The 25,980-nt window shown below is 37.4% G+C and overlaps 1 protein-coding gene across 1 annotated transcript in view; it reads left to right on the top strand.

The window, feature by feature from the left end:
- Positions 1–25,631, top strand: part of DDX10 (DEAD (Asp-Glu-Ala-Asp) box polypeptide 10) — a gene marked incomplete at its 3' end in the record, with an annotated part of 52,110 nt that extends 26,479 nt beyond the window's left edge. The window contains exons 10-13 of the mRNA XM_008936462.1: positions 5,007–5,108; positions 11,977–12,064; positions 17,090–17,178; positions 25,163–25,631. Coding sequence (XP_008934710.1) covers positions 5,007–5,108; positions 11,977–12,064; positions 17,090–17,178; positions 25,163–25,631 — 748 coding nt within the window. The remainder of the gene's footprint in view (positions 1–5,006; positions 5,109–11,976; positions 12,065–17,089; positions 17,179–25,162) is intronic.
- Positions 25,632–25,980: the final 349 nt, after the last annotated feature.

Genomic DNA, 25,980 nt, shown 5'->3' with positions numbered 1-25,980 from the left:
TGCTGAAAAAATTCAGTAGCTGAGATTGACTCTGCTGCTTTATCATCTTTAAAGGTTTAAAGATTTTATCTGTCTACTGAAAAGAATTACGGAAATGTACTTCTGTTGACTTTAGTGGAGAACTTTATTCCCTTTGGATACTGAGATATGGTTTTTTCTCTTATGTTTTAGGCGTGTAATGGAAACAAATTTTGAGCAGATCTAAGTGTTCTTTTCTTTGTGTCAGTTCTTAGTAGCTTCTGCTTTCATAAGTTTGGCAATACAGAAGCCTTTAGTATGAGAGACACAGAGAAAACACTTTTGAAAACTTAAAATTTCCCACTGCAACCTCTCTTTTTGAGGTTATCTTTAAGACAGTTTTCTTATCAGCACATTACTAACTTGTTCTTTTCTTTTGTGAGTAATAAGATAATACTGTGCCTAGGTAAAACTCCTTTTTTATAGGCTTGCATTTTGCTTTCTTAACTAAACATCCATTTGAGACACTGAACAGATACAAACCTTCCCATATGGTACTTAAGATAATTTGGTTTTCAGCTTTCTCAATTCTGTAATGATTTAATTTTCCTGTTTAGCTCTGAAGAACATCATGAATAGTAAATTGTCTAATTAATTAAATTACACTTACAATATAAAAATGTGCAAAGGCTGTTCCTCCTTAACTTCAAGTATATTTAAGATACTGGCATTTCCAAGAGTGAATGTTTCCGAAGTAGGTAAAGTTTTCTTTTTAAATCATACTGCATTTGTAGTTACCAGATGTCTTTCAGTCCCTCTGCTGAATTTCTGAGGGCATCAGCTCTAAGAAATCACAGAACGTTAGTGGTTGGAAGGGACCTTGAAAGAAATATTTTAAATGTTGCTTTTTTTTTTTCCTTAATAGTTTCCAAAAGGTAAGAAAGTATTGATGTTTGGAAACTTCTCTCTTCTTTGACTATTTTGATGTGATTGTTTCTTTACTTAGCTATAGTACTATTTTCTTTATATAAAGGCATTTTCTTTATATAAAGGCTTTGCAAGACTTAATGTAAGCATAGAATTAATTGCTGTCCTTTGATAGCAGATTTAATGCTTATTTTCTTTTTGTGGATTACCTATGGAATATGCCTTTAGAATTACATCTCCTGAATTTGTACGTTCTTTATGCTGACTCAGTTATCTTTTCAGAGTGTTTAGCTCTAACACCTGAACACCTTTCAAGGGTCAGATGCAATGTTCACTTGGTCTTGCATCCTACTTTGAGTACCTCATAGGTACTGAGGAAAAACTAGAAAAGCAAAACTAATGTAGAATGGTATTTCCTATACTGTAGTGTTCCAGAGTTTAGGTTTGTGGCTTTTAGAGAGGATATCTGCCATCTCTGACCCTTCATGGGCATTTCTTACTGTGTCCAGCTTGAGCCTCCAGCACAAGGAGGACGTGGACCTGTTGGAGTGTGTTCAGCAGAGAGCCACAAAAATGATCAGAGGGCTGGAGCAGCTCTCCTATGAGAGCTGAGGGAGTTGAAGTTGTTCAGCCTGGAGAAAAGGAGGCTCTGGGAGGACCTTACAGCAACCTTCCAGTACCTGAGAGGGGCCTACAAGAAAGCAGGAGAGGGATGATTTAAACTAGAAAAGGGCAGATTTAGGTTATACGTTAAGAAAAAGTTCTTCAATATGAGGGTGGTAGACCACTGGAATAGGTTGCCCAGGCAGGTGGTGGAGGCTCCATCCCTGGGGATATTCAAAATCAGGCTAGGTGAGGCTCTGAGTAGCTTGATCTAGTTGAAGATGTCCCTGCTTATGGTGGGGGGGTTGGACTAGGTGACCTTTGGAGGTCCCTTCCAGCCCAGACATTCTATGATTCTTCCATAATTTGTATGCCACTGACCTTTCATAGTGTATTGCACACTAAATAAAATAAATACAATAAAGCAACAATTTGGGAATGCCAAGTCAGGCACTCCAGGATAAGAAGTCCCAGAAGCAACAAAACTACACAAATTCTTATGTGCCTGTGACTAAATTTAAGGAATCTGCAAAAACATCCTTTCTAGGTGTTTATATAGTGTGATCAAGACTTTTTTTTTTTTTTTTCTCCTCCTTCTTGACAAATAAGGAAGATTCTTGATAAGAGACTTAACAGACATACTTTCTAGGTACTGGCTCGTTCACAGAGCTCTTTTCAGAATCTTTTCCTTTTATAACATCTGTTTTGAGGGAGGAGCAGGGCTGTGTGTTATTCTGTACTCTAGATAGGTGAGACTGGTATTGGCAGTAGTATTATCTTTCTTCCTGTCTGATGTGAGCCTTTAAGGAGATAAAAGAGAATATTTTCACCCTTCTCTCCAACAGTGCTCTGAGAGTATTCTTTTGATGTATAATTACTTGCCTTGGAACTGTGATAATCAATTTTTGCAATAAAATGCAAAGTTCTCTTAAGTTTTAGTGGCTTTCCAGGTTTTCACCACTTGTTCAAGCAGTGGCAGTGTCTGACATACACCCACTTTGTGGAAATACCATCCGGAATTTGGCTGGGTTAAAATATATAGAGCTTTCTTAGAAGGAGCACTTGGTCTGTGTAAACAAGTCATTTCCAATGGTAATTATTATGTAAAGGGTGCAGACATTTGTGGAGTGTTTGGTCAACAGTGACTTAGGTCCTCCTGTGCTGTTGGTAAAGTAAAGTAGTATTTTTTTTGGCAAAGTCCAAATGTCTTACCATTTTTTCTGATACTCTTACCAAAGCATATATAACCAGCAAACTTACATAATGTTGGTATGTGTCAGAGACTCTCTTCTTATACCAATTCAATTTCCATGTAAAATTTCAAAATCTAGAATATAAGGTTTAAAAATGTCATGATGCAAACATTTACTAAAGATATAAAAATTATCTTTAAGAATCAGTCCTCAAACCAATTATGTATAGCATCTGGGGGGGGAAGGCATCTGAAAGCAAGTTGGTATGATTTTTCAAATTCATCGAATTAAAGCAGAGAGCTGTAATAAAAGCTGTCAGACTGTTGTAACTGCAGATTCTGTTGCTACTTGCATTGCTTACTGTGCTGTGCCAGCTAGTGTTTATAGTTTTCAAACAGTTTTGTAGTATGGTTTTTGCCAAGTGATAACTGTTTATACTTGGAGAAATGTGGCCACCCTGTATTCCCTCTGAAGTGACTTTTATCAGTTAATGGTATGATTCTTGTTTGGTCTCTCTGAGTACATCCTTCTGTACTCTCTGGCCTCCAACTTAAAAGCTCTTAAGCCGAAGAGTCTTGACTCTAATACTGTCTTAAATTAGCACTTACAGCCCCTTTTCCGTGCACAAAGACAGAACTAGTGTTCTCTTTTGTCATTGCTGAGCTTTTGTTGGAAAGGTACATGACCTGCCCTGGCATAGCCTGTGATTCTGTGGTCTCTGATGCAAAGACAAATTAATAACAACCCCCACCCTTATCCTGACAGCTTATATGTTGCATATAATATCCTTTCCTTGATGGTCTCTTGATGGAGAAGAGTGAATGCAACTGGAGTAAAGACCCAACAGTGGAGTGTATGATGGAGTAACAGAAGCTGAAGAGTTGTGAAATGGCAACAGACTGAGTAGAACAAAGCTAGAGGAAGTGGTTAACTTTTTAAATAGAAAACAAAAAGGACAAAACAGATATTCTTAAGATGGATGAAAAGTTTTGCTAGCATAGAAATTAAAAGACAAATTTGAATAGGCTAGACACCAAACCAAAGGCCTGTTAAGGTCGTAAATAATTTGATATAAAATGACAATTGGAAAATAATACAATGAGTATTTTCTGTTTAAAAGAAATAGAATACTTATAGTCGTAGCAGTTTATGCATAGGCTTACAATCTGGTGCTACCTAGGGACTTTGCTGTGAGTAGCTCCTGTCAGTTTATAGTTGGTCTGCATCATAACTTCTCAGTCTTTTATTTTCCTTTGTCTCACACATGGCTCAGTTGGTTCTGAGTTGGATTCTGTCCAATTTTGGCATATTTCTGAAATTTAGTTGTATTATTATTTATATAATGGAGAACTCAATACGATATTTTCCTTTTGATCTGTACTTTTAAGAGCTATTTGTAAGTGTAAATGAAGAAACAATATCTATGTTAAAATAGGTGCATACTTAGGTAATGCATACAAGGTAACTCATCGTTACTGCCTCTTCAGCAGTTCTTGTTTACTGATGCTATTGGGTATTTTTTTCCTCCATGATTGTCCCCAGGTTGCTAAATTTGCAGGAAGTAGGAACCGACATTTTCTTACACAAAAAGAAAGTGGCCAAGCAGATGCATTACCATTATTGCCATTATACCAATATTGCCATTATTATATACGAATAAAATAAAAGAATTCTTATGTCTTTGTCAATGGTGTATCTTGAGTAATTACCAATTCAGCTGCATTTGATACGGCTAAGACATGTTCTTAAGGGATCACTCTGATTACATCTTTTCTTCTGCACATAAAATCTGCTTCTGTAAGTGAAAGAAGTCCTGTTCTTACGCTTTTCTTTCAGTGACGCCTCCATGACCTGTTAGAAGAGTAGCCTTTACGGGACATGCAAGTAGGAGTGGCTGTTTGGAATCAAGGCACTTAGCCTTTTCTAGCCTTTGCCTTCTTTCACATGCAGGATAGGCAAAGGAGAATCAGTTGCCACCAAGTGTTAAGACTTGCTTATTGGCAAAGGATGAATGCAAGTAGCTAGATCTTCTGGTATTGTAGCTTTGATCAAGTGCTGTTTGATTACAGGTCTTAGTCCCAGATGTGTAGGGTTCTAGGTGTAGTTTTGAAATCGGCTCAAGTGGAGATATTAGCAAGTCACTTAACTGGTTTGTCTCTTCTTTTCTTCTTGTAAATGAGGATTTTTGTTTGCTCTGTGGGTTGCTTATGAGGAAGCAAATGTAAAATCTGATTGGCTTTTGAAAACATCAACAAAAATTCTATTTTTTGTATGATTGCATGAGAGGTCTCATTGTTTTCATTTTTCTCTCCCCATCCCAATCAGATACAAAGAAGGTGGTGAAGCTTTGTTAGTGTTGCTTCCATCAGAAGAAAAAGGCATGGTGGAACAGCTGGCACAGAGAAAAGTACCTGTCAGTGAAATTAAGTAAGTGACTAGTGGCCTGTCTGATATTCAGCCTTCTTTCTACAGGAATAATGGGTGATGAGTCTATGATAGAGTCAAGTGCTTGAAGTGCCTGGAGCTGGATAAAGAACTGCGATCATTGTTTTTATAGTGTTGTAGAAGAAAAAGACCTTGAGAGATTACCTATTCCATTCCCTTTTCCAAAGGCAGGGTCAACTGCACAAATCATTCCTGTGAGATGGTTGTCTAACTTGCCAAATACTATCATCACAGTTTTCCATAGTGATCTTATCTGTACTCAACAGTTCCACCATTAATTTGTTTTCTTCAAGTGTCTGATAAGCCTTGCAACTAATTTATTTTGTCCTGTGCCAAGAATATATGGAAAATGTTGCATTCTCTTAACCTTTGCAGCTACTTTTTATGTGATGGAACATTGTCATGCTCTTTCTCCTCTTTTGTGTTGTGGATTAAACTATTACAATTTCTTTAATCTGTCCTTGTATTTTTTACTATCTGTTATCATTCTTGTTTCTCTTAACTGTCTTTTCTTTAGTTCTAGACTATTTCTCCAGTTAGTCATGATCTTTCTGAATCAATTAGTTGAAGAACAGGGGAAAAAAGATGTGGCTAAATGGATATTTTACATACTAGAGTTATTTTACCTGTGAAGATGTGTGCTATCACTACAAAGAGAGACTTCGAAGCAGTTGCAGGAGCATATAACAATACCATGTAGAAGTAAAAAAAGCACTTATATTTTCAGTGTCTCTTAAATGCAGAGTAATGGACGTATAGGAAAGACAAAAAAACCTAACTGTAAAAATAATTTTAAAAAAACACTAAAAAGAATCTGTGGTAATTTCTTCAATTAGCAGCTATAGGTAGCAAGGAGTTCATTCTTCTTTGAGCCTGTCAGTCTAATGTTAAATCAAAAGGAAACAGAATGTGAAGGAATTATGGAAGAAGAATTGAAAGCAAGCCAGAAAATGTGATATGAGCCTGACTCCATTTTGAACACTTAGATAGTTGAGATTACAGCATGCCAAAAATGGTAATGTGGAGCTAGAAGAAATTGGAGAAGGATGAGAAGGTAGAAAGAAAATTAAGTTTCTGTGCAAGTGGATGTGAGCAAGGCTGGGACTGTTTTACTTGGAAAAGCAGTGGTTTGAATATGAACATATGCATATATAAGCAAAGATGAGAACTATGCAGAAAGTGGTTGTCATTACTTAGGTGCTTAAACTTTCAGATCTGCTCAAAATTAACAAGTTGTCATTTCTGCAGGGAGTAGGAACATGTGTGTACCACTTCCCAGATTTAAGGTTTAGTTTTATTTTTTAGGTATTTTTGTTGTATGGGACAAGCCATTTCAGAGGCACTTGTGAACCACACTTGTGAATGCTGCGTTTAAGGAACGGAACGAGTACACAGCACTAGCAAAAGTAAATACACCTTTTGTGGCCAAACACATGTATCAATTCTGTGTAGAACATGGATCAACTTCAAACCTAAGACAACTTCTGCTAAAACAGCAAAAGTGAGGATTAGAGTGGAGTCAAACAACTACTGAAGGCCTAATTTTGCTTAAAGATTTCTTTTGACGTTGCTGTTTAAAAAAACTCCACAACAAAACAGCCACTCCTCTCCCCAGCTGTATGTGGACAATTATCAGTAAAGAGCTGAAGTCTGTTTTTCTTTTCTTTTAAGTATTGTAACACTTTGAAAGGATCTGTTGTATAACCACCATAGACTAAGCAAATTCTCTTTTTTCCAAACTTCATCTTTTTCTTTCTTAAAATGATAGTTATTCAAACTATGTATCTTATTTTGATACTCACTAAATAAATGTCTGATCCTGTGCTCATTACAAATATTTCACTTTTCTTTGACGGCTCAGCTTTTAACTTCTTGACCAATGCAGTCAATTTGAACAGCATATCACAGAAGATGGTAAAAAAAGCCACTTTAGCCTGTATTTATCCAGTTAAATCCAAATTGGTATTTTTGTACCAGAATAACAGTTCAATTTTAATAAGGAAAATATTTCATTTCCCTCCCAATAAATGCATCTTCCATTTATAATCCAAGTTAGATGGGTCTCTGGAAAGACATCCATGGCTTCATCTCTTAATACATTATTGCTAATCTGATCTTACCTCACTGGAAAACTATGCTTTTTTTTTATAAACAACATCTCAAAAATTTATTCTTTTACCAAGCCATATGATAATGCATTTTAACAGCCCTCCCTGAGGTCCAGTATTTCAATCTGCAAAAGATACTTTATTAGTATTTGTAATATCATAATGAAGGGAAATGCTTTCAGTTAAAATTGTATAGCTATTGTGGCTAAGGCTTAAATGGATTAGCGTATTACTTGTCAGAGGCTAACTAAAATCCCTAAATAAATAAATCAATAAAAATTTTAAAAATCTTGTAATGACTTGTGAATTGCAAACTAATTTAATCTTTAACTACAAATTTTCTTGGGCTGTTTACTTCTAGACAGTTTCCCAATTAATACAGCCCTGATGTTTTTTGTCAGTTGATAAATTGTTGAAGTTATATCAACCCATGGATCATGTTCCAGGTCTTCCGTTGAAGTTTTTCAGCTGTTGTTTGTGCATATTCACCTAATCACAGGCTCTCAAGAATTGAGTCTTGCCTTCTAACTTGTGCCTTAGTGAGCATTGCTTGCTGCCAACAGAGTTTAACTCTTAAAACTTGTGAAATTAATTCAAAAACTTTTTGTTTCTAAAACTTCACTATCAATTAAAGTATTTGTTTTGTTGTTCTTGTTAACCTGTTACCTTACATAGGCATTGCAAGAACCAGTTTTCTGTTCCTTTCCTTGTTTTGTATTTTCTGACTTGCAAACAGCTCAAGATTTCTTTGTTTGATTTAGAGGGAGCTGTTAAAACATCTCATTTCAAAAAATTTCAAAGTAGAGAGGGGAAGCACTCTTTTCTTTTCCTGAATACCTATTCAAAAGGCTACAGAGTTTGGGCTGTTTTCTTAGTTTTCTATTTTAAATCTAAGTTCCCTCTAAAGCCTGTTAATATCCCATTGCTTTCTAATCAGCACAAGCTGCCAATTTACAGGTAGTGCTTTTAAGAGTGTATCTCTTTTTGGTTGTTCAGAGCAAGAGAAAATGAAAAAAAGGCAATAATAAATATAATGTGTTTTAGAGCAACTATGGCAAAAAGCAACTCTGAAAGTATTAAATATTATGTACATATTTATAAGGAGTCTATAATTTCGAAGTTTTATGTACAAGCTGGAAACTGAAAAGATAAGACTCTTCATGGTGTTCAGTTTTGTTGAGTATTAGGAGTTGCTTCCATGATAGATTTTATGTCTAGAAGATTTTACTGAAGGAAGTTTGAGTATATAGATATCCATGATTTAATAGTTCTTTCTGTAATATTATAACAAAAATGTGGTTCTTGAAGAAAAGAACAACAAAAACCAACCATTTTTATTTTTCTGGTGGGACAATACTTGGATACGTATTGCACACGACAGTAACAGGAATACTAGGGAATCTATTAAAACTTCCTGCCTCCCAGGTTCCATCATTACTGTAGGACAATCCACTGGTACATGGTCTGCTGGTGTGAAGTTGGCAACTGTGAGCAGCTTTCCTTGGGTCCCAGCTCTTCCTCCTCTCTCCAGCCTTCCAGGTTGTCCAGAGTAACTGTAGGGAGCCGTGTTCCAGGCTGAGAGCACAGAGCAAAGCCTGCTGCTGCTTGGAAGCTGGGTGGAATATGGAAACTGTTTTGCTACATCATGGCAGCACGGTCTTTTTGGTGGTTGTCAAGCTTTTTTGTTTAAATTCTGCTTTGGAGAGGTTGAGGAAGAGAGAGTATCTAGTTAAAGCAGTGCTTGTATCCTGGTGTTAAGAAGGGGGGAAGGGAGAGGAAAGCAGAGCGCCTGTTGACCAGGAAATCTGGAGGGTGCGCTCTGATCAGTCCAAAAAACCAAGGAAGCCGAGTTCGTATTTATGTCATGGCACAGTCACGTGTGGCCATTTACGCAGCTGCTAGGCTAACCAACAGTTTCCAGAAGTTATACTGCTCCTTAAATGCAAGATTTGTGGTCATAGAGGGACAAAAGAAATAAACAGCCTAGTTAAAATGACTGACAGTGCCATAAAATCCCCTTGTAGTGCTTGCGTAGTTGGTTCTAGCTCACTGGTTCTTAGCTGTGTAAGCAAGCTTATAAATTACAATAATTTATTTAATTGTTTAGATTGTAGGTTTGTCTCTCCAAATAGTCACATGTGTTATTGTAAAGAGTTTTATTTGTTCAGAAAAAAAATAACATGAAAACTCTTTAAAAGCAAAATCTGATTTAACAGTCATCAGCTTTCCTATATTTGGAATCCCAGCATGAGATGAAGACAACAGTGGGTGGCTGTCTATGATACAGTGTTGCAGAAGAGAATTCAGTGTTATGACTCTTCTTTTTAATATTCAGTGTTGCAGCTTTGCTCATTCATTAACAAACACGTAACCTCAAAATGTGCTTGAGGCACCATATTCTTCATTGACATTGCTTAAATTTACACCACGTTATCTTGCCATGCTTTTAACTGTAAAGTGTTTTAGATTTTCAGTCTTTTTCAAACCCTTTTCTTGCTAATTTCAAACAAATTACTCAAGCTAAAAATTGTGTGGTCAACAAAGCATTGTAACATCTTTTCTTAAGATTATTGACCATTGTGCTTGGAGTCCCAGTGGTGTATTCAATCCTATAAATAATGAATCGTATAAATAAAATAATGAAATCATAATAATGAGGAATAGCAAGCCCAGATGAGAATTGGAACTTGGTGTGCATTCTGAGTTTGATAGTGACAACAGTGAGTAGTTGGCAGTCCCAGCTGCTTTTTGAGTACAGGTCCAGGACTAGTTTTGCATTTACTTGGAAGATTGCATCTAGACTATTTCCCTAGTTTATAAGAATGTGCAACTGCCAGATATGGTCTTTGTTGTCAGCAAAGCATCTGATGTTTCTTTGTTTCTTTCCTATTCTTAAAGCCTCTTAATGCTGCTACTGAGGATAATAAAACTAATTAGTCATTTTCTTTAGGTGCTTACATATTGGGTTTTGAGAGGGGAGGCATTTTTGGTGTGGTGTGGTTTGTGGTGTGTTTTTTGTTTTTTTTTTTTTTTTTTTTTGTTATTCATGCTATTCCTTCTTTACTTTTTTTATCTTATTTTGTGCTTGTAATTCTTACTTTATCCAAGTGTATTTGTGCTGTTTTTATACTTGAGTTCTACTTTAAGCTTTCTTCTTGAGTTTTGGGTCATTGTAAAGATGTTCATTTCATCTAGCCAGCCTTTTTCCTTTTCCTCCTCTCTTTCCTATGCAGTTTGTACCTTCTAATACAATTTTGTGTAGCCACTGCTTTTATTTCGCTATCCTACATTTTTCCTTTGTTAGGATCATAAATATTTTTATTGTCACCCTCTCAACCTTGTTTTACAGAGTAAATCTAGAAGAGCCTTCTCTCTATTTGCTTTTTCTATCTTTGGTATCTTGGGGGTATTCCATCCTGCACTGTTTCAAAGACTTGTTGGTCAGTTTGTCCACCCCCCCCCGAATTTTTCATGTCTCTTCTTTTCTTTTGTATGTCTTTATACATTCAGAGCGAATTATGTGCTGACTTGAAACTGGAACTAAGCTTTTTGATCTTTCGCTAATACTGTAGCAAAATAGCTCTTGTGTGCACTACAGTTTTCCACTGGCTGTATCTGTCAGAGATAAGAAATTGATATTATGAGAGAATAAAGCTTGTTTTCTTTATAAATTATTCTTTGGTAATAGCCTCCAACCCTTTGCTTAATTTCTGCTTTCATATTTAGTAAGAATAATAGATGATTGTAATGGCTTATGTTACAGAAATTGACTATAAAATGTTTCTGGACTAGTATTTTCATTAGAGTCCTGTTTTTTTAGACCAACTTGCTGCTGTATAGAGAAGCATGATTTTGATTATTATTTTATCTTTTTCTGGTCTTGCTCCAGCAAAGGCTACGTTTAGTTGTGCCGTATGGGATGATGTGGCACACAGCAGCAAGAACCAGATTAAGAAATCTGGTAGCTGTGTTTCTCTTTTGACCTCTACTTGAGGGGTAATCTCCTACCATGTTTGGTAGGTCGTACAGTACACTTGGGTGGCACTAGCAGATCAAAACAAGGAGTAGATAAGAAAAGATCTGGCTAAATAAACCTGGAATAGTGTAGGTATCACTGGGGTAAGTGTAAAAATCCAGAGTCTGGGAGAGAACTTACATAACTGACTAGGTTTAATGGAATTTTCTATAATAGAGTCACTGTTCTTTATTATTCACTTGGTCAATATCTTGAGGAGCTCATAAATCTGTTTAATCTCGATGTCCTTTAATTTTTCTCATTTGACTGTAAGAAAGTACTTTAAAAGTTCAGTATTCCCAGGGCAATGGATCTTATTTAACCTTTCCTTATGAATTTCCTTATGAAGACTGCTATCTTACTATAAATTAGTACTAGAATTCATTATGCTTATATAAAAACACTAAGGAAAAAAAATATAAATTCAAGAAGCTTTTTATTGCTGATTTTGTCTTTGCTTTGGAAGAACTTTCACCACCTTCACTGGAAACTGTCCGTGGATAAAAAGTCTGAGCCTCCTGTTTGTCTTTTCTGCATTATTTGTTTGAGGAGTGTATGTGTGCTTCATCCTTAATAAGGTTCCATTCTAAGCTGTTTCAGAGTGGCAATAAATTTATGCATATTAAAGCAGTACAAAAGATGTGAAAATACTCCTGAGAACTTAATAGGTGCTGATTTTTGCATATTCTAATAATTAAAGCTAACTTTTTTTTTTCTTTTTAATTAGAATTAATCCTGAAAAACTTACAGACATCCAAAAGAGGATGCAAGCTTTCTTAGCACAGGATCAGGAGTTAAAAGAGAAAGCTCAAAGGGTGAGTCATCTGTTTCTGGGTAGTTCTTGGGGCATGCTGGTTGAATGGAACTGCTGTTGGAATAACTGACTCACTCATGTATGCCCTAGCAGCAGCATTTGGAACTGCTAGATTGTTCTTTTTTTAAGCTTTGAAACGTGACATCAATAGAAACAAAAATCATGTATTAGCAGTTGGTGGTAAGTATGCCTGTGTGGCCTGTGAATTGGCATGAGCCAAATGTGGGCACATGATGCTAATGCCTGAAGAGCTATCTGGCCTACTACTGTGGTGCCTAAGTTAAGGCCTGGGTGAGGACATATTTGTTTTAGAGTCTTGGGTATGGAAGTAATTTTTGATTTAGTGTTCACTGCTTCTCAGGTATTTGAAAGTTTTTACTGTTTTGTTTGAGACTTGAACCCATGGAGGAAGAACCCCATATACCAGTACAGGCTGGTACCAAATTGCTGGAAAGCAGCTTTGCAGAAAAGGACATGGGGCAGCCGGTTGTCCAGTGGACAAGAGGCTGAACATGCCTTTGTAGTAAAGAAGGCCAGCTACGTTCTGGGTGGCAATGAGGCAGAGCTTTGACAGGTCAAGGGAGGTGGTCCTGTCCCTCCTCTCCCTTCTACCCAGCTCTGGTGAGACACATCTGGAGTGTGAAGCTTGTTTATGGACTTCCAGTACAAGTAAGATGTGGACATACTGGAGGCCAGACCGGTTAAGAACTATGAAGATGACTTCTTGGATTATCTCCTCTATTAGGGGGGAAGTATGAATTAGAACCAGAATCTTCAGAGTGGTGCCCACTGATTACCAGAGGAGGTGGTGGGCACAAATTTTTATAAAAAAGCTCAATTTAAACTCAAGAAAAAAACTTTTATTGCGGGGATGGCTGAACATTAGAACAGGTTGCACAGGGAGGTTTTGCAGTCTCCATTGTTGGATATTAAAACCTGAGTGCATTCTGAGCACCCTGCTCTGGCTGACTTTGCTTTGAGTCAGGGGTTTTGGCTAGATGGTCTCTGGAGTTTCTTTTCAACCTCAGTGTTTTCTGTAAATCATACAGTTGCTAAATCATTACAAAGATATCTTTTTTCCATCATGTATCCTTGGTAGCGTGATGAAGAACAGAACTGTGTACCCTTTTCAGTTCTGTAACCCTTTTGATTGAAGGGGCTAGGTAAATTGGTAGTTCTTCCTGAAAGGACTTTTTTTAGGGGGCTGATAGAGAACACTCTTAAACTCTTAAAACTCTTTTAAGTTGAGGTTCATCTCACCTAACTTTAGATGTCCTGTGTGAGATGGTTTCCCTGAGCTTTTATTTATAGTTAATAGAGAGGAACAGGCACTTCTAGGATGCATCATGACATAGGTACCTGAAATACCTTGGGCTGAGTGAGTGGTAGTTACTTTGCACTGCAGAGGTAGCCTGTGTGAAGTGACCTCTCTTGGGTGCCTGCCACAGAGACACTTACACTGGCCATCTGTCAGTGTTAAAAATTTAATTTTGAAAAATTTTGAATTGCCATTTAATTATCCTTTCAAATCATCTTTGTTGTGGTATTTCATTTATGGGTAGCAGTGCAGTGTCATCTTGTGGACAACTGTATATACATTCAGATTTTGAAAATGTGAAGTATGGACTAGTGGTTTATCATAGGAGTGTCTCTCCTTAATAAATAAATAAAAGAGTTAAGTATGAGTGTTCAGATATACTATGCATATATGCCCCAGCAGTCATAAGTATCAATGTAACTAAAACAATAAAAACAATACAAATTAAATCCTGACCTTGGATCTTTATCTGGAATGGTGGATTTCTCCAAGGCACAGGTGTTGTGCTGTCTGGCCTGTCTGTTGCAAGCTGCCAAACCCCTGACATTTGTAAGAAATAAATTCCCTACCTGGATGGAGTAGGTAGCTGTGAAGCAGCACAGCTGTGTGCAGAAGTTCAGGTAGGATGTAGTTTGTTGTGTTGAGGTCATGGGGTCTGAGCGATTGCTTCCTCAAAGCATGTTGATTTACTTCAAGATGCTTTTACTTTGTTATTTTAAAAACAAAAAAGAAAATTCTTGATTAATCATTGCTTCGATGAACTTCATGGTTCATTTGATAGGATGTGGGTCCCCTGCTGTTGCTTGGAAAGAGAGTGAGTGCATCAGAGCAGGGCTCCTGTGAAGCCTTTGCAGTTCCTCTCATGGACTGATGCTGCCTTTTGGCATTTCTTGTAATTTTAATATTTAATGTGTCAGTTTTAAAAAGAATGTGTTTTTCTTTCTAGTTTGAATGTCATTGTGTAGGGGGTACTGGGACACTGACGTGATGTCTTGTCTGTTAAATTCTTTATCACTCCCAGAGGGATGTGCAGGGTGTTGCAGCCTGAGAATCCAGTCATGCCCTGTTACTTTGAATCCTGTCAAAACAGCACATAAATTGGATAACTGTTTAAAACACACACAACTCAAGAAATACTTCAGTAAATGAAAACTTAAACGTAGCAAATTAGTGGAGTATAGTACTTGTTGCCTTATGTATTTCTAGTACTTGTACGATCATCTTAAATGGTTTGGGGGGCCTTTAGCTACTGCTGTAATAGGTTTCTGATAACTGTAACATTTTCCATAATGGTATAAGTTAATTCATATAATATTTTTGTAACATTCAGTTATTAAAAAAACCCTTGAAAGTGACATGAATCCAGCAAAAATAGCACTGGAGAGCAGCATTTGGTAAAAAGAGCAGGAAAAAAGTTCGGACTGACTAAACTTGTTCTCCCTCAGCTGTCCAGTTTGTGCATGCAGAGTGACTAAGTCTTAGGAGAATTAAATAAAGTCCTGAGTGAGATGACAGTATTTTAGAAGGAGGATGAAGTGAGGGTACTGAAATAAAATCAAAAAAGTAATTTATTCCTTCTATACTTCATTTCTCTTCTTGTAAAGTAAAACTCGTCTGTGCTGTATTTAACTTTTCTCGTTTGGGTGTAAGCTCTTGGAGGAGGGAGTATCTTGCTGGAAGTGTTTACAGTGCCTAAAATAATAGAGAATGAGATCAGCTCAAGACTTTAATGATCATTTTATTACTGTTGAATGATCTTTGAAGCCTTTTACCTTTATTAGATGCCAATTTCTTTGAACTTAGAGGAACACCATCCTGCTTACAGTCCATGACAAACTTGAAAATTTGTTTTGAGTCTCAGTGGGCTGAACCCTGTTGATAGCTGATAGATGTGAGTTAGAACATCTGGTATTTGGGGGTTCATTGTTAGTTACTATAGGGCTTGATACATGTGCAAAAGGTGTATTCATTCTGCTCCTTATCTATCATTTATTCATTTCTAGACCATGTGAACCAAAGATATACTAGTAAAGTAAGTGGATGACTTTGTCAGTTATCCAACAAGCAGAGTAAGGTTTCCACCCTCTGTCATGCAGTAGATTCGTAGATCTTCAGATCTGCAAATCTCAGATTCACAGAAAAGATACTCCTTGTTTATCCCGCTTCAGCCTGTCTGCCACTACAGAGAAAAAAGAGACTTATTGTCTTTATTGCTTGCTAGACAGCAATAAATTAATAAGATTTGTTGAATTTGAAGCTTTTTCCTAGAGGTTCTGGTTACCTCTGTAAAATTAATAATTTAAGGTGAGCAAACAAGTGGTTTATTCTACACCTCATTCTTGGTAGCAGCTGAATGGGTTGTGCTAGCACCTTCTACTGCTAAAATTAATTGAAAGACATAATTCGGACAGGAAACTTTACTCCAAAATTTAGCATTTGGAAAAATAAGCAAAGGAAAATTTTCTTCTGTAATGAAGTGTTGGGCAGCTTGAAAAGCATATCTCTTAGCTCTACATGTCTGAGAATTAATAATTCTCTTTTCAGTTTGCTAAGGGGAAACTTTATGACATTGCTTAATTCTGTCTCATTTTTATTTTTGCTGTTGGGGATGTTTTTTTCTTTTATGAGCATTTAAAAGATCCCCATAAGAGATGGATGCTCCTGGTTGGATCTTTTCCTCCTCTATCTCAGGTTAATAGGAAGTAGATTTTTTTTTTTTCCCCTTTAAATTCCACATGAATTATTAATACAATAATTTTCTTTGATGGGTGCCTGTACATAGCAGAACAAGGGTGTGATTATAACATGATTGCATATAACTCCACAAGCTTAATTTGCTATTGTTACTAGTGTTTGCTGGTTTAAGCTTCATGGTAGGAGTTTTGGCATCTGTTAGAAATTAGATTAAGAAAAACAAAATTCCAGGCATCTTCTCTGATACTTAAAATATCCCAGTATTTGAGTATTTGTGCTGCTGCTGATAGGCAGAAATAGGCTATGTAAAAAGGAATGTAAGAAGAATAAGTATCTTTCCTTTTAGGCAGGATGGAGGGAAAATGCAACACAAGATTAAGTTGTTCTGTTATGCAGTGCTTCCAGTTGCCTTGGTGAAAGCCTGGGATTAATGGAAGCTTCAACCTTGGACTGGTCTCAGCAGGTGTTGCATAGTGACTTTTGTTAGTTAGCTGAGCTGCATTCATTAACTGCAAGGATGTGGTGAGCTGGTGGCAAGTGCAAGGTAATATGAATTATCTCAGGCTACAGTGAAAGGCAGCTACTTTCAGTCAAATCACTTTGTTAGTGGCAGATGTTGTCAGGACGCCACAGATTGATAGCAACAGTCTGTTCTTGCTTCCACATCGCTCAAATATCAAAACAGCATAACATTCAGAAAAGCTGAGAGAAAAAAAGAATTGAATCAGTGATGTTTTCTTCTGACTAATTTTCCTTATTTTCTTTCTAGGGAATATAACATGCTGTTGGGAAATTTGGCCAATTATTTGAATACTTGAATTTGCGTCACTTCTGTAGTACTGATAAATTTTGGCTGATGGGTGTTGTGTAGAAGAACTGCAGTCTGAAATCAACGTTAGATCACTTAATAGTGAAATTCTACTTTGTGTTTAGAGCAACAGTATACTGTTAGCTGCACGTGTTGGTAATTTAATTGTTTCTTTTTTTTGTTAAATACTCATATTTTTATTTCAGTGTTTTGTATCCTACTTGCGGTCAGTTTACTTAATGAAGAATAAGGACGTCTTTGACGTTTTCAAGTTGCCTCTGTCAGAATATGCCCTGTAAGTATCATCAACTTGAAAAGTGAAAGCTGTGTGGTGAAAAGTTATTCAGTGTGGGGTAGCTTTATATAGATGTTTTGACTATGTTAACCCACAGAACTGGACGTTCTTGTAATGTATTTGCAGTTCCATATTTATGCTGTGCTTTTGCATATTTTTGAAGACATTTAAAATAGAAATTATGTGTATAAACTATAATTCTACAGAGAGAAATAACTTCTAAATTTGCTGTATGAAACAGGATGCAAAACTTGTGAGGTAAAAGGATAGAGAACAATAGGTTTGGGGTTCTGTTTTTCTCAGATTCTCCCGTCAGCCTCATAGCTAAATGCCAACCTGTGAAGTGTATTATTTAAAAAGAAATTGGAGTATCCAAAGGTGATATATTGCAGTCTCATCTTGAGCATGATTGGGGCATTGCTTCTTGGACATAAATTACTTTTCAGAAGAGTCAGTGTGCTTGGTAAAGATGAAACATCTGCACTGAGCTGGATAGCCCCTGTTTTGCTATGTCTGGTTTTGTACATATATGATCCATTCCATATTTTGTATGGGAGGGAAATTAATTTTCACAGGTTGACTTTACAGATGACAATCATAGAAGATTGTTTTAAGGTGTGAAGTTTTCAAATAACCTCGTGGGACACAGGGTAGTCAGAAGGGATCAGGAAGGTGCTCAAAGATGCGTGGTAAATTAAATTTATGTCTCTGGAATTTTATACAGAGAAGACTTAAGTCTTCATACTTGTCAGCTCATGGCATAATGAACTAAAATGTGACAAATTACTAGAGTGTAGAACACCTGGTCTTACTGTGCTGTGCTGCAATGAACGTGATGATGTTTTTTAAGGTATGTAAGCCTATTATAAAACATGCTTTCTTACTTTATGGACTGAGAAATCTTTAAAAAAGAATTAGCAGAAACGTGAAAAATTTCACTATATGCATTGATAACCCTTTCACCTGTGTGATTTGTGAGTATCTTTAAAACCTGATTGTAGGTTTCGCTATGTTGAATGTAACAGATAGTAGCAGAAGGTTAGGACTAAGAGGAATGACCACACAGATTTAACCAGTGTGCTAAGAAACCAACTGAGAGATGGTAATGATGAATTTTTTGGAAGTTCACTGCCTCTTTATGGATTTCAGCATGGTGTGCCATCAGGTGTCTGATATTGATGTGGATGTCTTCTGTTCTCCTCAGGCCTCTGTGCCAGGATTTGGTCCTTTATCAAAGTAGTTTTTAATCCCAGCTTTGCAAAGTCACTAATAAGTCATTCCTGTATTAACGTGAAAGAAACCAGACAGTTGTTTGGAGAAGGTAAGAGAGATTTAGTCAAGACTGTGAAATATATAGAATTGAATCAAAAAGTCAGAAGAAAATAAATCTGGGAGATGATTTAGAGATTCTGCTCTAAATGAATAGTTTGTTGGTACTCTTCTTTTCCACTCTCCAGACTGCTAGTCTACCTAAATACACCCTGCAGTCCCTTGGCTTTCAGTGCACATCCACTGATAAAGTGGATCAGTCAGTTTAATTTATCTGAAAGGCCCTCAAAGTCTGGTATGTTTGAATTCTGCATTCAGAAGCAACCTTGGTTTACGTTCTGCTCATAAACTCATGGCAAAACCTAGAATGAGAATCCTTTCTTCACTTTACCTTCTGTGTGTATTCTCTGAAAAGTATTTCAGCTTTTCTGTGAAGATTTACTGCTGGCTTGATATATGTTACTCCACTAAAAACCCTGCAGAGAAAATAGGCTGCTTAATGCCCTGTCAGGTTTGTGTTTCAGTCTGTCAGACTGCTGCCTGCTTTCTCTGTTGCTCCCTTGCCTGGCATGCCTGTGCACTGAGATTCTGTTCTGCTCTGTGGATTGAGCCTGCAGAAAAGCAGTAGTATTTTTGATTTTTATATATTGTATTAAATTATTTGATATAAAAATCATATATCTAGAAAGCATTAGGTATATAAAAAGTGCATGTGTGCATGTCTACATATACACACGTATTCTAGAGACTGATCACTTCTAAGCTATTAGTACATTAGTATTCTCTCCAGTATCCTCCCATTACAAATTGCTATCAAGGATAATTTGCTGGAGGAAGACATGCACAGGCCTTGTGTTAACATAGGCAGCCTTTAAGTTTGGTGAAGGAAGACCTCGATGAAAAAAGAGAAATTTGGCTTTTCATTGCAAAGGACAGCTTTGAAAACATAAGAAAATGTAAACAACATGATGGAAAAGAATAATTAGTTAGTCTGGCTTCCTGGATAGGAGATGAGGTAAAGAGGAGGCAGGGATTCAAACCACTTTATTTCTCAGGCATGTTTTTATATATAAGTCAGTCTCTAGATGTAGATTTTAACAGGTGAGTATGCTGGATGGACAGGTTAGTCCCAGCTCTAAGGGCTGCCAGGGAGTGCAATTTCCTCTGTGAATTTCATCATGTCTCCCAGGCAGAATGCAGCATATTTTTCTCTCTCTATCCTTTTATTGGTGTATAGAGAATAAATAAGGCAGGCTGAAGCCAAATTATTTGGGAAATGTCTGATACACACAGCTTAGTACCTACCTAATTTTGCAAGTACTCTTTACAGATCAGTGTTACAAAGCAGTAGGTAACTGCAGGTGCTGTCAGGTCTGAAATGGGTGATACCAGGATACGTGATCCATCTGTCCACATCTGTTTGTCCTCTCACTGACCAGGGAAAGCACACACTGCACTCTCACCCCAGTTTCCCTGGCTAAGGATGTAGGCCTGACCCTTGCTGCATGGTCTGGGCAGAGGGTTTCCATTCCTTATCTTGCTCCAGCTGCCTTGAGCAAGTGCAGGGCTGCCTGTCAAGTCCCCCAGGCAGTGCCCATCACAGACTTTGCACATCTCATCATCCCTCTCCTGCTTCTTGGTCCTTTTCACTGCCTTTGCTTCCTTTCCTACACCCCGGTCTCCTTCCAACTAAAAAGCCTGCCCCAGAGTACTTTTTCTCAGTTGTTTCCAGTCTTCGTACACCTTTGGCGGACTTTGTATTTCTCATGCTATGGGGTTAATCTCAACCTCACACAGTATTACTCATACAGGTCTTGGTATTCCTTCCAGTGATCTGGAGAGTTTGTGCATTTCTCACACAGCTCCTCCTCAGTCACCTGCAGATCTATCCATCTCTTTCTCAGCTTTCTGTAATTACTTCTGTAAGCTTCTAAGCTCTCTGATCCTGCTGTACAGGTCTCTGAACAAGCTGCAGTCTCCTCTCTTAAAGTCCAAGGTCATTATTCTCTTAGTCATCATCCTCATTTCTTCTAGGATCTTGAACTACCTTTTCTCATTTTGCAGCCAAGCCTGCTATTGACCTTCAGTCACCTTAGAAGTAAATGTGTTTGCATATGCATGAGTAGCAGTTCCAGCAGAGTGCCTTTCAGACCTGTCTATTCCAGCTAACTTGGAGAAATGCACTCCAGAAATCTCTGTTGCTCATGCTCTGCTGTGTTGCTTTTTGAGCAGGTGCCAGGGAGCTCCAGTGTTTGCAGCTGCAGTGTGGAGGCTTCTTTTACTTCTGTAACGAAGGCTACGTCTCGGTCTTCTAAGGGATTGGGTTCCAACCATGACATCCTCTTTGGCCTTCTCTTTGATCCTCACCCAGAAACTCTTGATTAGCTTGGCTATTATTATTAGTAGGATACCATGCATTTGAGCTCCTTCAGGGGACTAAAGCTGGCTGTTAAAATAAATAACACAGCAAAAGCAATTTCTCTGTTCATTTTGGTTATTAATCAGACCATCTGGAAAGCCTTTTAATTCAGATTTGTGTCACTTAAGTTAATTTGATTTCTTCTATTTTCAAATGGTTGTTAACCTGTCTCCTGAAAACATTTTAAATGTTAAATGTAGATGTGGCATATATTGCAAGGCAAATAATACACGTTTCTTCTCTTGAAATAGCTTCTGGGAGTATTTAACCTTTTCCAGACTATTTTAAATCTTTGTCTGAACCTGTTCTACAGTAAAAGAAATCACTGTGCTGCATTTTTATGTGTTCAAATAATTCTGGAGAAATTCACTCATGGAATATGTCTTACATGTAGTAAATATAGTCCCTTAATATTAGGATGAAGCACTAACTTGTGTAAAATTGTTGTACAGCAGTACTGCAGAAGTGACCTCATCTTCTTTACAATTGGCTCATATTTCAAACAGGACTGGAAGTTCTAGGTGCAGATTAGGAGCTACTGTGACACTTAAAAAATAAAAGGTTGTACTAGTTTCAAATTTTATGTTTAATTTAAGCAAGGATAGATCTTGCTCTGAGTGTCCAAGATTACATCTTTTTGAAGAGTTGAGAGATGTCAAGCTTTTCACCCAGCCAAGTAGAGGTATAGTGAAGTTACCATGTTAATGTAAACATACTGAAGATGCTTTTATAAGCATAATCAACAAACCTCAGAACAGGCAGTTTTAATTCTGATACACTATTTAAAAAAAAAGTTTACTAATGTTTGGTTTGTCTTATTCAATAGCAAACAAAAGTGGTGTTCTTAAAACTATACAGTGTTCTTTGGAGTTTTACTCTTTTAACTTATTTACTGAAATTTTTTTTTTCAACTTACTTTGAACTGAAGGAGATACCTGAGCATAGTAGGTGTTTTGCTGAGTTACTTGTTTGCATTCCTTGACCAATGTTAGGGAATGATGATATCTGGCTGCCTCAGTTTCATTGACAATTAAAACTGGCAGGTGTACTTTCGTTTATAGTAGCAAACTAATCCATTGGTTTCAATATTGCTTTTAGAAGCTATCTTTCTATAAGGATTTGCACCCAAGAAGTCATTACATTTCAAACCAAAATATGACACAGGATTATTTTTTGTTTTGTCAACTGAATTTGTGTTGCTATTTATAGGCTGCAATAGTCTGAGAACTACACTGTGGTGTTAGAGTATTTATAGTGTTCTGTGTTAGAGTTTATGAAATCTCACTAAATAAGTTACCTGGGTTTCGTCTGTCTTATGAGGAAACCTTGCATATTTCTTATTCCAGGAGGGTGCATGGAAGGCTAGCACTGAAATCAAAAGAATAGCTGTAACTTCAGTTGGAGTAAGATTGTGGTCTGAACAGCATCTGATGAATTAATGAAAACTAATATTGCCCTTTCTAGTTGGTGGGAAGAAGAGCTGGAGCACATATTAATTTCTTCTTTATTGTGATTGAACTTTAGATTTGGCAAGTGATTAAGAAATAAATTCTAAACAAAGGGTTGAGTCTTAGAATATGAGGAAACTTTTAGCAGTAGTAGAATGTGTCTCAAATTGTTCTCTGTTTGGAATCTGCTATGGAAAAGAGGCCATAATGAGTCAAAATGCTGACATTTTTTTGAGAAGTTACATAATTAAAAGTGTTTGGGGATTGTTTGTACCCAACTTTGTTTAAGCTTATCCACTATTACTTTCTTAGCAAACTTGACCTTAACTTCTTTGCTTTCCCCCAAGTATGAATGCTGTATTCTTTTGGTTTAGATATCATTTGAATTGTGAAACATTGGTCTTTTATGGTAGGGTTGCTAACCAGTGTAGAAAATTTGGCCAGTATTAGCAGATAATGAGTTTCATGCAATTATTAAGGTAGGATATGAGTGCAGAACACCAGTCTGACAGGTGGGATTTCATCTTTGAATGAGAAAAGCTGTGCTGAAGTCTCCTTCATACCATGGGCTTCTCTTTTTGACTGTTTCAACTTCTAGTGTGTAGAAAGTAGCTTCTTCACCATGTCAGACTTTTGTCTGCAGCCATGATCCTGGTCTTTGATAGGAGCTCTGGCGGCACAGAAGAGAAGCCGTTTTAAAGTAAGAGTTTGCAACCCTGTGCACATCGTGTCTGTCTGCAGGACAAAGCCATGTGAACAGGGATGGCGTAGTTGCCGTGCAGTGCTGTTACTTGCACTACTTTGTCAACAGTTGACAGCAATACTTTATGTAGAATAACGTTGTGAAATCTGGAGCAGAAAAAAAAAAGCATTCCTCTGGCAAAGGATTTTTTTTTTGCTACTGCGATCCCCTCGCCCAAGAGGTTGCACACTCATTGGTGTCACAGCAATCTCTTCATACATTTTACTATGCCTTGTGTTAAGGCCCAATGCCAGGTTTGAATCTCCTCCAGCTGCTGCAGCGAAGCCTTACATCTGCTTTGAATGGTAATTTTTCTTTCAGTTAGCCAGAAGGTCAAACTTTCACACATAGTTTCATTGCAAAAGTAGTTACTGTTAGCTGACAAACACTAAAACAAGCTTAAGGATGCTGGTCGCTCCTATTTCAGATTGCAGATGTGTTGTGTTATCCTCTCAGCAGTGTGCTGTCAGTAGACATGCAAAACACATGGGCCGAAAACTTCCACTGGTGTCTTTTTCATAAAGCTCTATGTGCTTTATTATTGCTGTTAATTGTTTGTAGAATAACAGTACTATGTTATCAGAAATACTTAAACCAAATAAACTTTACATTAAAATTAAGACTTTATCGAAAAACTTGCTCCTCATCCTAACAGTGTGGGCTTCTTTCTGAATGCATGTCCACCTTCCAGTGTTTCAGCCTGTGGCCAGTACCAAAACTGTCCTGCTTAACCACAGATGTGGTTGCATTTAGGTTCTTTGTTTGTTATTTAAGTAGGGGACGTGTCCTGTTGACCACTCTGTCCCATTGGCTACCATTAACAGCTCAAGGCTCTCCAGGGCCTGCTGTCCACTCTTGCTGCTCTGCAGTACTGTTTAGATGCTTCATGAACTGTTCATAATGATACTTCTAGCAGGGAGTATAGATTTGGTTTTTCTCCTGTGCCATAACTCAGGTTTCTTTATTCAGAGCTGTCTACTTGAAATGAGCAGCATTGGGAGGAGTGGTGGTGTGCCTGTCTGAATAGAGACTGGTCTTCCTGAGGCATGGGTGCAGGTGTATACCTGTAGCCATTTTAGTTGGTTAATTACTCCTTTGTTAAGAACTGCGTGTGCAGGCTGTGAGTATTACAAACACTATCAGTTCTGTATTGTGTTTTTAAATGTAGCTGTGGTCTCCATGTGTTCCTTGCACAGTGCCAGTGTCTCCCTACATTTCTTTATTCACCTAATGAGAAGGCTTATGAACTCTGAAAGAGACTTAAATAATGCTTGTCTGAATTTGTATTTGACAGGGTTAGGTGTAATAAGAGTGGACAGCTCTGAAGTTTAAGTCAAGTGATCTGTTGGAGACAGAGGGTCTGTTCCCATGCAATGCCTTCCGATACTGTTCCCATACAGCATTTTTGCTTTTTGGCTAATTTTTGCCCTTTCTTGTATTGAGTGTTAGTATAATTTTGAATTGTCATGAATAACTGGGTAAAATAATAGTATGGTTGCCACTGTTAGTTAGTTATGCCATGAAGATGAAGCCTTGGTTATCAACCCAGGGATGGAGGCAGATGAGAGAGAAATGTCTTTCCTTGAGCTTTCTCTGCGATTAGTCATTTATCCATGCTGTGTTTGTTCTTCTAATCTCTCCATCGCTGTGAGATGGTGGGGGTGATGTTCTGGGTGCACTTCTAGCAGTTATGGACACTGACAGAAATTGGTGCTATCTCAGTCCTTGACATGACATCTGTGTATTTTCAATACCAAATTTACATTGGTGTTTCTTCTGCCATCTTTTACTGTGAATCATAGGTAATTTGCTCTTGTCTACAACTTTTCAAGTTCTTTGTTTTGCTTTCTTTCCTAGGATGATTTGTAACTGTTCTTGAGAGTTCTCATTTCATCTTCATCCCTCTGCCAGGGTTCACCTGCATTTTTCAAGATACATTGTCCTGTTACAAGCCAAATACTGTTTTGTAAATATATGGCTCAAAATGTATCAATATAAATTACTGTAATTAAAACTGAATCACTTGAGCCATCAATCAGGGCTTCTAATTTTGGCAAGTTTTGTGTAGCTACCATTCAAATTAATTTGTTTAATTCCATGCTGTAGGTCACTTGGTCTTGCAATGGCACCTCGTGTGAGATTTCTTCAAAAAGCTCGGAAACAACTGTGCGCGAATGGGGCAGCTGATGGGACAGATCACTTGGAGGAGACAGAGGAAAATAAAAGTACCCTCTCCTCAATAAAAGAGGAAGGAGTAGAGATATGTGGAACTGATTTCAGTGGAAAGGTGTTTGTTAACAAAACAAAGGAAAAGGAGGTAAAGAGAGAAACTGAGAAGTGTTCTGCTTCCAGTGAAGGTGCTGAAGAGAGTGGTGAGGCTGAGGATGAATTCAAAAAGGTAGCAGAGGAAGAGGAGGAGAAAAAAGTTCCTGCAACAAGCAGGGTACCAAACCCAGACACTGTGCAGTTCTTTGAAGATGACGATGATGAAGATGATGATACTAAAGATCTTGATTTGCTGACAGTGAAACGACGGAATGTGTTTGGTGTGGATGCTAAGGATGATGCAGCACAGGTAAGTGCACGCTACAGTAAGGCTCATGAATCTTAATGGTTTCATATTGGGCATACTCCAAGTAAGGAGAAGAGAGAAAATCCTACTCTTAGCAGAATACTCACTTGAAATCAGATGTGTTGTCCATATGTGTCAGAGGTCAGAATTGCTCCTGAAAGATGTGTAGTGTGACTTTACACTTTTATAATTTTATGTTGTTATCATAAAATTCTGTTTGCATAATAAATATCCTTGTAGTTGCTTTAATTTATGAATAATGTAATGTGAATACCTGGGAAATTTTGACAGTTTTAATTTTTATTACCTACTAATTTGCTTATATCTCTCTAAATAGCTGCCACTTTAAGTC

The sequence above is a fragment of the Merops nubicus genome, unplaced genomic scaffold, assembly GCF_000691845.1.
Source record: "Merops nubicus isolate BGI_N331 unplaced genomic scaffold, ASM69184v1 scaffold6170, whole genome shotgun sequence".
In the NCBI taxonomy this organism is placed as follows: domain Eukaryota; kingdom Metazoa; phylum Chordata; class Aves; order Coraciiformes; family Meropidae; genus Merops; species Merops nubicus.
Note: the sequence above shows the minus strand (reverse complement) of the source record. Positions and strands in the feature narration are given on the sequence as shown.